Here is a 12,233-nt window from a genome sequence, read left to right as displayed (position 1 = left end):
ACTTAAAGCAATTTTCAGTTGTGTTTAGAAGGGGGCCTTTGTTAATAATTTTAAGTATTTGCATGTCCTGTTCAATTTTGGTGAAATTATGTTTAGAGTCTTGTATGTATTGACCTATTGCAGAGAATCTGTTATATTTTATGGCATTGACATGTTTGGAATATCTGATAGTAAAGTTATGTCCAGTTTGCTGTTATGTTTGAATCTGTATACTCCAGATTTAGAAAAAGCATTAGATTTATTTAATGAGTTAGAGTTGTGTATTATATCAGTATTTCTGTTATTGGTTCTAGAAGATATTTTCATGTTGTGTTTTTAAGAACGTTGGTAGCTTTATATACGTCTTGACTACAAGTATAAGTGGAAAAACCAGGCGAGTTGGCTGTGCGGTTAGGAGCGCGCAGCTGTGAGCTTGCATCCGGGAGATAGTGGGTTCGAACCCCACTGTCAGCAGCCCTGAAGATGGTTTTCTGTGGTTTCCCATTTTCATGCCAGGCAAATACTGGGGCTGTACCTTAATTAAGGCCACGGTCGCTTCCTTCCCATTCCTAGGCCTTTCCCATCCCATCGTCACCATAAGACCCATCTGTGTTGGTGCGACATAAAACAAATATTTTTTTTTAGAAAAAATTCTACATGTATTGAAAAGGTTGAATCATTATATAGCTTCTTTAAATTTAGTTGTATGTTAAATCATGCAAAAAGAAAATTTGAATGAAGTGGATGAAATAATGGATAAGAGAGCGAGGCAGCTTGAGTCACATGCACCTCATACAACACCTGAGAGAAAATGAACCAGACGATTACAAGAATTATTTGCGAATGGACCAGAGTGATTATGATATTCTGTTAGGTAAGCATGTGTGAATTTTTCTCGTTATTACATTAAATGTTTGATTTGTAACGCACATACATAATGATTTGTTGATAGCGTATTGATTGTAGGTACTGTAGCTTCTAAGCTGAAGAAAGAGGATACTATAATGTGACAGAGCATACCACCTGAGGAACGCGTGATTGCGACACTGAGAATTTTAGCTACCGGGCAGTCTTTCCAAGATTTGAAATTGTATGTGTATGTTCAGTCTTCAGCCCTAAGGCTGTTTGGATCCTCAAAAGCTCTGCCATCAGCTGCCATAGATGGCCTAGGCATCACTGAAGAGGCGTACTAGGGAAATGAGGAGTGAGTTAGTTTCCAGTTGCTTTCCTCACTGAGCCAGAAGTTATTACATATCAGTCTGCCAAGCCTACTGAAATGCATGCACCAACTGACCTATGAGCAACATTTTCACACCATTCATAGCAGGGACTGGCTGCAGAAGGAATAACATTACTAGCATCACTCATACCTCAGTCACTTTCACATGGTCAAAGCCAAGGATAAGACAGAGACAGATCAATGAAAGTAACAAAATTGCCCTAGCCCATATCAGAAGACATAGTACACTGTAAACACTAGGTCCTGCCAGCAGAGGCATGATTTAAAATTTACAACAGGAATTGCAGTTCAGGCATTTCAATAAATTTCTCCTGCAGTGCCTTTGTCCCTTGATGCTTTCCTTACAAGAGGCTTGATCTGTGAGGCGAGGTCTTTCCGTTGAGGTGCTGACAACAGGTCTCACCTGTAGCAGATAACACCTCAAACTATCCTCGCTCACTAACGAGCAGCCCTAGCCTGTTGGTACGCGTCACAAGGGGCCTCGTCTGTCACATTTCCTTTCCGTGTATGGCTAGCTAATGTGTGACTAAGGCACAATTGCCCTATCACTTTAAAACTTCTCGACAGCACCTCTATTCGCAAGAGTCACCACAGATGGAACAGATGTTTATAGTCAGGTCTTGAGATAGGCTCACAGACGATATATTGGGTGAAACTAGTTTCAGTCTTGCTAGAGACCATCATGAATTAAAATAATTAAAGTTAAGGCAAGACATGAATGATAATAGATAAAATTTATGAAGCACGTTTGTGTTGATATTCAGTGCAAAACAAGGCAAGAATATCAACCAGAGATCTCCGAGACTGCCGACAGAAGTTTGTTTCTCCTTATGGTCAAGTTCATCCCACAACAACTTGATGGGCGATAAATCGGATGACTGAGGGGAGGGCAGAACATTACTTGAAGAACTCCTGATGATTCTTTGTTACTTACATACGTCTTGCACAGCTTTAATTTGTGTTTCGAATCATTATCCTTCTGCATAACAAACCCTCTTCCTATAAGTTGAGTTCCAGATGGTAATGCATTGTTCAATAGAATGCAATGGTACTGCTCCTTCCTCAACATACCGTCCATTGTCACAAAGTCTTCAAACTTATTATTACTGAAACAACCCCAAACCATAACACTATCGCCCCCATGCTTCACATTTGGTGTTAGGCAGTCTTGTAGCATTCTTTCTCCTGGATGATGACGGATATACTGACAACGATTTGACCCAAACTTCTCAAATTTTGACTCATCAGTTCATAGTACACTTTCTCCTGGTCAATAGTCCAATCCTTATGTTGTTTGTCTCACTGAAGTGTTGGAGATAGATGTCTGTATGGTAAAAGAGGGCTTTTTGGCAGATACACATCCACATAACTCTAGTAGTGTTGATTTCAGTGCAGATATCCTCAGCTGTAAGCCATTTGTTATGCTTGCTTAAGGTCACGATGTGTTTATCTTCAGCAGTAGATTTTCTTCTAGGACGTCCACTGTGTACTCGATCTTTATGGGTGCCTGTCTCTTGTCTTCGCTTCAAAGCAGAGCAAACGTCAAATTCAGAAATCTATAACTTTGCCGCAGTCTGCTGGTTTGACCAATCAGCTATCTTGTAGGCACATGCCGTAGCACGCTTTTCATGACTTATGCTAGCTTCTTTTTTTTCCATTTCTACAATGAGTCTCTATCCTGCAAAAATTGGAAGTCAAGTGTTGAAAAACTCCAGGCTGACGCTTCGTGCACATATGCTGAAGATTATATTACAAGTATCCCTCTCCAGGTACCTACATAATACCTAAATAATGATTAAATATACCATATTTTAATGCATAGTAGTTCAGAATGTTTTCTGATGTTTCCAGTTTCGACTTGGTTATCAACTTATCAGTTTTCAGTTACAAAATAAAATAGTTCAGAATTGATAAATACTTGCAGCAGGAAATAGATCAGCCTTTATCTCCTCATTCTGAGTACCCTCCAGCCATTGTTCCTACAAGCAATCACTCTCGCTACTTTGATGTCTGTTTCTTTCGATATCGAGCTCGATAGCTGCAGTCGCTTAAGTGCGGCCAATATCCAGTATTCAGGAGATAGTAGGTTCGAACCCCACTATCGGCAGCCCTGAAGATGGTTTTCCGTGGTTTCCCATTTTCACACCAGGCGAATGCTGGGGCTGTACCTTAATTAAAGCCATGGCTGCTTCCTTCCCACTCCTAGCCCTTTCCTGTCCCATCGTCGCCATAAGACCTATCTGTGTCGGTGCGACGTAAAGCAACTAGCTAGTTTCTTCCGATGCAGGAATAAGCCTGAGTCCTCTCAGCTTTCACTCCCATTCAAGAAAGTTGGTTTGAAAACAGACTGATGTACAGATAATTTTATCCAAGTACTCACTTTTTCAAAAATACAGAAAACGATTGATTCAACTACGAGAACTCACTGCATTAGCTTTTCAGTTTCACATACCGTAGTATACTACCATCTTGGGAGAAAACACATCCTAAGTACTGGTACTTCATATGATCCACCAGTTCCAGTTTCGTATTTCCCACCTGATATTCAGTCCTAGGTTTCTTCCCCACTAACCTCACATTAAGTCTTGAAAGTGCATAGAAAGAAACATGAATAGGAAAACATAGCAGAATATATATTTCTTGATTTGTCATTGTTTGTTTCTTTGCATTACTTGTCTTGGAAACACAATGCTAATTTTAATGAAATGAAATGGTGAATGACTTTTAGTGCCGGGAGTGTCTGAGGACAAGTTCGGCTTGCCACGTGCAGGTCTTTTGATTTGACGCCCGTAGGTGACCTGCATGTTGTGATGAGGATGAAAGTATGAAGAAGACGACACATACACCCAGTTCCCGTGCCAAGGAAATTAACCAATTATCGTTAAAATTCCCGGCCCTGCCGGGAATCAAACCTGGGACCCCTGTGACCAAAGGCCAGCACGCTAACCAGCCATGGAGCTGACCACTAATTTTAATACTATACTTGCTGCATCTCTTTTCGAGCTCCAGGATAAATAAATCACTTTCATTTGTTGTAGAATAAATCAGTGCAGGTTAACATTGTAGGCTTTCTGCACAATCTGCCATTATGACCAAATCATCAGCATAGGCCAAGCTGTTAACAGTATTACATTTCCATCCAGCTGAATCCCCTTCACCATTTTATGCCTATCAGTAAATAATCCATGAATAGTAAGGGTGAATGATTTCAGCCTTATGTAGCTCCTTTAACTATTTTGAACCACAATCTTATCTTACCATCAGAATAACCAAAAGGTCATGAATGGAAAAATAAAAATTTTAAAAATTTCTGAATAAAGTCCATCTGGATTGGACTTCTTATAGCTTTTATCCAAACTTGAATAGTATGCATTATTATGCTGATGAGCTGGAAGGAGCTGTGGCTCTGGTGGAGAGAGGGTGAGTATTCCTGAACACAAATGTTTGCAATATCGTAAGTCATTGTAAATATATATGGCCATCAGGAGTGGCCGCATGTTAATACGTAATGGCTATGAAATGAAGCTCTGAATTTGCAAGTTGTTTACAGGCATTTCATATTCAGGCCTATGTGTCCCACTTGAGTTTTTCCCTGTAAAACTCCGGTATTAACGTCTCAGGTAATATTTGGAAATAAATTTCTCTGGCTAATTGTTTGGCATTTCTTTTATAGAATGACTCATTTGCTCGGTATGGAATTCCTCTTGTACCAGTTGATCCCCCATGTGGCTGTGGGTGGCCTCGGAATGCTGATGAGCTGGAAGGAGCTGTGGCTCTGGTGGAGAGAGGGTGAGTATTCCTGAACACAAATGTTTGCAATATCGTAAGTCATTGTAAATATATATGGCCATCAGGAGTGGCCGCATGTTAATACGTAATGGCTATGAAATGAAGCTCTGAATTTGCAAGACAAGTAGATTCGAACCCCACCGTCAGCTGTTCTGAGAATTTTGAACTTCTAGTTAAATGCCAGGACTGTTCCTGTTCATAAATCACAACTAATTCATTCCACTTTCGTACCCAATTTCATTCACCATCATTAATTTCATCTTCATTAGTTCCTCAACTGAGGTTTGCGTCAGGAAGGGCATCCTACCGTAAAAAACATACAACCCCTTATTACTTGGCTAACCCAGCCACTGAGCAAAAGATCCCAAGGGGGAACGTTTGTTCAAGGATGGCCGAATTTTTAGAGGCATTTAAGGGAATAGGATTGACGGCCAAAAAAAGAATAAATTTAAAACATCATTTCTGACATTTATTCAATATAAGCAATTGCAGAAAACACCAAAAAAATTCTTGCTGTGACAAAATTTTAAAGTTATTTCATGTTGTCAAGTTTCCTCCAGTAGTGGGTGTACAAAATTAAATTAATCTTCGTTGGTGCAGACAAAAGTTAGGCTCTGAAAAATAACAAACTCAAATTAGGCCTCCATTGGCTTCAGAAATTGAAATCAAAAATAATGTGACTGAGCCTCTCCTAATTCACAGTAACATTTGCAAATCAACTGGCATTTAACCTTCTCTTATTATTTACAATAGCAAAATTTAACTCAAAAATCCCACTTGTCCACGTGGTAAATATCTGATTGAAATTTTAATTAATTATTATTTACACTATTCCAAGGTAGGTAACACTAGCTCATTAATTTTTTTAATAATCCTCCTATTAATCATGAGTCTACTTCTAATGTTACAGTTAATTAATTGACACTACTGTTAATTGCCATCGTGTAATTTCATTACATTTCTCTTTAATAATCACTCGATCTTGTTCGCTAAGTTAACGTATTCCACCTATTAAATTCTTAATTCAGTCATGACTCATTTGATAATCAAATTAATTAATTATTACCTCCTTGATTTACATGATAAATATGCAATCTAGTGCAAATTAATTTCTATCTGCACAGTATTTGAAATCTTTGCCTTTGCCGTTTTTTCTTTTAACTACATGATTTTTCGTCTGAATCAACTTTTAAAAGAATAATTTAAATCTAGTCTTTATGTTCTTATAATCTCAATAATTTATCCTTAAGCACTTCCATTGAACCAACACTTTGACAAAACAACGCAGGAATAATCTAAGTCATCGAGGTGAACACATGACTAGATTAAAACTCAATGTGAAAAATGAACATCTGAAAATATTGCTAACTACTCCATTCGTTCATCTCATTCACACCAGGGTAACACGAATTTTATATACATTATTTTGCACTCGAATCCTGACTTAATTTTATCAGTTCATTATTTTTACACATTGTTGGGTCAGTAAAGTCAAGTAGGTGAACCTAACTCTGTTAACACACTCGACTTAGCCTATGATCAGTGATTAAATTAGAGTTATCACTTTTATTGAGTAAAATACTTAAGAACGACCACGATCTATCCTAATTTCAGAATATTATTCAAAGATTTGATAGAAATAAATACTCGTCACCATCTGGTGGATCATCAGGTTGTTAACACAGAGTCCGTGAGCCTCAATCAATTATTATTAATTCCTACACATAATTAACACGTGCTCCAAACTAACTCGCAGTGTTCCAAAGATACAGCTACAAAATTATTATAATGGCGCAGTCACTAATAGAGCACATTAAATATCTTCTTCGAGAATAATCTAACATTATTTATGGCTCACGACCGTTAAGTCACTGTTTAACCCGATCTCATACTTAAATTGTATTATTGTTATTATCAACGATTATTAAATCTATCAGCAATCTCGAAATTATCTTGAAAATGGATGACACGATCCAAAAGAATTATAGCACGAGCATAAATGAAACTCAAATTCAACTCTAATCATTGAAATCACAAATGGTTCCATTTCACAGTATCTCAAGTATCACATGTAATTTAATTCTAATTTTAACATGAGGTCAATTATTTTTAGATGTAGAGCTGCAGTTGAGAATCCATTCAAAAGAACAACTACATCAAACTCATCTAATAGAGTTCACAAACCTTGATCACACAGGTACCTCGTCTACCTCGCCATCTTTAAGGATGGAAGTTTGACATAAATCTAACTACAGCAAATACTAACAGAACTACTAACTAGAGAAGGATCATCTAGTTATTACACAGATGAGAAAGATATTGTACAATAAATGGGTACTTAAATGTTAGATGCTGTTCGATTCCTGGTTGGTATCTTCACCATTCCGACACTTCCATCTCGTTCACCTTCTCCATGCCAGAATCGCCTTACATATTTAGCAATTCATGGAGACACAGCAGTTGACGTCCTTCAGTGAGAATGATGTATTACTTGATGACACAGGATCCATTTTGCAGTTGTCGACGATATCCATTGAGCTGGGTCTTTGCCACATGCAAGTTGAGTTTAGCTGTAACTAACACAACAGGCATTAAAATGTTCACGAACCAGTTGAAATTCCATTAACGCGTTGAGTATACACTTAACTTGTATCTTTAAACTCGAATTACCACACGGTGATGTTCTGTTCTCAATAACTAAAATCTCAAGTAGCAGAGTAGGCTGCTGTCCGTAGAATTAAGGCATGTGCGCATGAAGTCTTATACTTTCTGGCTTGGGGGTGTGTTGTTTTGAGTGACGACTATTGGTTCACCAGTATCACCTTTTATTGGCTACGACTATTCTAGAATTCTGTAGAATGTACTTGCTCGCTGTGCACATGCGTTCTGCTGGCCTCGGGAAACCTGTTAGTCACGTGGCCGCCTCCCCCTTTCTCTCGATCGAACATCGGATCAATACTTGCTATGCTCAGAACTGGTAAAATCCAGCTTATGCACACAGAAAACAGCTCGCTGGTGACAGAATTTAGCCCTTGACAAATAATAAAACTTCTTAAGGCTGACCAGTAACTTTAAGATTATTATTGACCAAATTTAATGGGGACAATACCATAAATTTTATCTCACCTCATCCCCTGCTCCATATCGGGAAAAAGGACTACCCTAGACAAACAGTAGAACTGCCAGTTACCCTTATCAATTGGGGCACCCTAGACATACAGTAGAACTGCAATATCTGGATCAGTTGCGACCAGACCCCAATCTGGGTAATCAAATATCCAGATAATCAGATAATTTACAAAAGAAAGGTTATTTCTTTGGGGAAAAACAAAACAAAATTTTCTTATAATGAACTAATTTAACACGTTGAGTGCCGAGCCGATTGTAGCACACTATTACACTGGTGCCAGGCATGTTTTTGAATTGCATTCCGCTGGTGCCAAAGCAATTGTACGCGTTGTAGACTGTTTATGTAATCTTGGGATGTATTTATATGATTTACTAAGTAAATTTTATCTCATCATACCATGGTCATCCGTGACGCCATATGGTGTCACATCAATTTTTAGGAAAGATAAAATATAGCGTGACGCCATATGGTGTCACAGAATTTTTTGACATGGAATGTTCAATACCAATTTCCAATACGGGATATTTATTTCCTAATTCAAATTAACGCAATATTTATGAAAACCTAGTAAAATGCAAAACAAGTACTTATATTACATTACATATTGTTGTGAACAGTTTTCTGATAACTCTAAACAATGAAAATATGCGTCTCGGCATGCCCGAGTTCTTGTTACTCATTGTAATTTTTCAAACCTTATTGGCATCGTTGTTCAAACATCGTCCTTTTGTACACTTGTTTCATGTGCTGTTTTCATATTTATGTTTTGCACATCTGATCGGGAAGTTAAGGGGAACGCGCTAACTACACGCTACCTGGCTACTGGCGCAGCTCGACGCAGCCCGGTTGGTTCACGTCCGCTGCTTCGCTCCTCCCTACCTCTTCGCCACACCCCGATACTCCAGCGGCACTTTTAATTTTATGACTTTATTTGCTCAATTTTGGGTTAAAACTTGCGCTGGGTACATGCAGTTTTCACCTTGGCATTCCACTGCCTCCCACGAATATTCCTACCAAATTTTAACCGAATCCGAGTGTAACACATGTATGTGTTCCCTCGTAAGATTATTACCAATATCTTCCATTTTTTAATATTTTTGCACAACTATATAAACTGAGTGATAATACGTACGTAAACGTGGAATAAACAAAGCCTGGCGCTCTTTCACCTGTGACAATGACCACTGGCCAGTCAGTGGCTTCGGAAGAATACTGTGGCGCCACATGGTGGCATACAGTAAAAATGCATAGCTGGAATAGACCCTGAAGTTCGCCCTTCACGTAGTTCCAATTTTACACGCATAGATGTCACAGCTGATTATCTACAGCGCATCGGCTGAAACTCAACTGTGCCGCCATATGGCGTCACGCCAACTCTGATTTCAAGAACGGTGTGCCGCCATATGGCGTCACGCCATCTCAAATTTGAAGACCACTGTGACGCCATATGGCGGCACGTGGCACCCAACGTGTTAATATGTACAAAGGCAGTGGTTGTTGAAACTTTGTTCTGTACTTGCATATCGGTCAAAGTCAGTTGTTTTGTTGTCTGAACATTGATCCATGCAGCCAGTCTCTCATCCGCTGTCCGGCTCCAGGGCTAAATGGTTAGCGTTATGGCCTTTGGTCGCAGGGGTCCTGGGTTCGATTTCCGACAGGGTCGGGAATTTTAACCATAATTGGTTAATTTCGCTGGCGCAGGGGCTGGGTGTGTGTGTCCTATTCATCATTCATTTCATCCTCATTACGACGCGCAAATCGCCTACGGGTGTCAGATCAAAATACCTGCATCTGGTGAGCCGAACTTGTCCTCGCACACTCCCAGCACTAAAAGCCATACACCATTTCATTTTTTCTCATCCACTTGACAGTGAGGGGTTGTAGATGGTCACATTCAAGTTGCCGCTCCACCCATGGCAACACTGAGTCAAGGCATGCAGATGCCTTACTAGGTGTCCGTCTGGTTCAGTAGCAATGTTGTCATATTCTAGGTCATCTGTTTCTTCCTGCACACACCAGCTACTTGCCTGCATCCTATGCACTGCATTTGGAACATCTAGGAATTTTCAAAATGACATTGTGTCTGTCCTCAACTGACACTTCTTCCATTACTTCTGGCTTTTCCTCTTGTTTTTCATGATCCTTTCTTCTTTCTTGCTGTTTTCTTGCATCATCTTTCTCTATCAGGACCTCCCCCTTGGTTGAAATGTCTTTCAGTTTGTTCCAAAATCTTCTTAATATTGTTGAATTAACCAAATTGTATGTTTTTTACACTATGTAAGAACAGTCTTTAAAATCAACTTTTTTTTTGATGAGCCACATTCCCTTCTTTATCTTCATCTTGTATTAAAAGTTTCCTGGCTTCTGTATTGGCACTTCATAATTTTTATAACTGACTGGTCTATTGGCAGCAGGAATGTCCGTTTTGTTTTCAAGGTTTTCTATGGGATGGGTGGTGCATTATCAGTGATTAAAAACACCTTATTGCCTTCTTTTCCAAGGGCCTTTAGATGTTTTTTTTACTTCTGGTTTGAAAACATCATCGTATCATTCAGTGAACAGAGTAGCAGTCATCTAAGCCATTAATTGTTTCTTGTGAAAGAGGGAAAGTTTTTCGCATTTTTAACACGTTCACTGCGTATTAGCAGAGCGTGACATACCCACCAACCTGAGCAAAATATTTGTGTGGGACTCTTTAAAAGTTGTAATTATCGAAGTTTTCTACGTTGGTAGGATGAGTTCTATCAAACTCGTAGACTTATCCCACTCACGCGCCTGGTGCGTGACCCGCACGGTGGTTGAAATCGAGAAGTAATACTGGTCACCAGACGGATCACGTGCCACTGTGCATTATTTATCTCGGATAGCAAACAAATGCATAAAGTATGTTACAGACATAAATATATTCATATTTACACTTCTCTATTACAGAATTTGACAAACAAAAATGAAATACTTTGGCTAATTGGGTAGGTCTCGTGATGTTGAAGGAACCACATTGTCGGTTATCAGAAAAGAATATAAATAAAATGATAACATAAGCATCACGATGCAGTCAAAAATGATTACTGCACGTTCTTTCAAGTTACTTATAAATGTGATGAGGAATGAATGACAATTAGAAGTTCTTTCGTGTTACACACATATATGATGCAAGAATAAACGAAAATTACAAGTTCAGTTCTTTTTTTGAACATATTGCAGTAGTGGAATTTATTTATTTCAAAAGCGGAACCACTCGTAATTCTCCTGAAGAATTAATAAACAGAAAATGCAGTGTCTTAGCTCACATTGAAGTGGTCTTGCTGCTCAAAGATCCCATAAATGAATGATGACATATGACGATGACGATGACTCTGGAGAGGAAATATGTGGGAAATTGAATACGCATGCGCAGATATGGCTACGGATGAATCTGCTAGTAGACTGGACGTACACGATGTGCGGGATGACAATTAGAGTCTTTCTTACTGTGCGGGAAACCTGTGTTTTACGTTTCCTAGCAACTGTCCCATGAGGCGCTAGGCGCGTGCTCCGCGCGTGCTTATAAAGTAGCGTCACGCGCTCAAAGCATGATCCGCATTGAACGTGTTAAAAGCCCTGGTTTTTTAATTTGCCTGTCCCTTAAAATTCCAAAGCCCCCTTCTATTTTCTCTGCAAAAAGTTTCATCTTTTCGCTGATGATCGGTACTGAAAGATCGTTTCCCAGTGCTCGCTGCTGCAAAAACCATGTGAATACAACCTCTTCCAGTTCTTTATTTTGTGCTATTTTCATAGCTTTTCTTGACAAACTTTCATCTTCACTCTTCAGGACAGATACAAAGTTTAAAATCAAAGACCTGTTGTTTATTTTATTTCTGAAATGATTGATATTTCCGCACTACACAGTACATCTCACCTAACTGCTTACCAGTCACTCTTTTGTCTTATTGTTCAAAGACTTTCAGTTTGTGTGCCAACAAAAAAAAATAACACATTTCCTTTTAGAAGCTATACTGCGCAGTAAAACATAGCACTGCACATGCACAAAATAGAACAAGGAAGGTGGAATTTTGCAACAAATCGGTTTGGCACAACAGAACACCAAGGCCACAC

General features: G+C 39.0%; 1 protein-coding gene across 1 annotated transcript in view; it reads left to right on the top strand.

Annotated features, from left to right (window-relative positions):
- The window catches only part of LOC136857117 (PRADC1-like protein), a 28,981-nt gene that overhangs the window by 11,118 nt on the left and 5,630 nt on the right, over positions 1-12,233 (top strand). Inside the window, exon 3 of the mRNA XM_067135522.2 lies at positions 4,893-5,008. Within this exon, the coding sequence (XP_066991623.2) occupies positions 4,893-5,008 (116 nt within the window). The remainder of the gene's footprint in view (positions 1-4,892; positions 5,009-12,233) is intronic.

This window comes from Anabrus simplex, chromosome 1 (assembly GCF_040414725.1).
Source record: "Anabrus simplex isolate iqAnaSimp1 chromosome 1, ASM4041472v1, whole genome shotgun sequence".
Taxonomy (NCBI): Eukaryota; Metazoa; Arthropoda; class Insecta; order Orthoptera; family Tettigoniidae; genus Anabrus; species Anabrus simplex.
The sequence above is the reverse complement of the archived record's forward strand: the minus strand, read 5'-3'. Positions and strand labels throughout refer to the sequence as shown.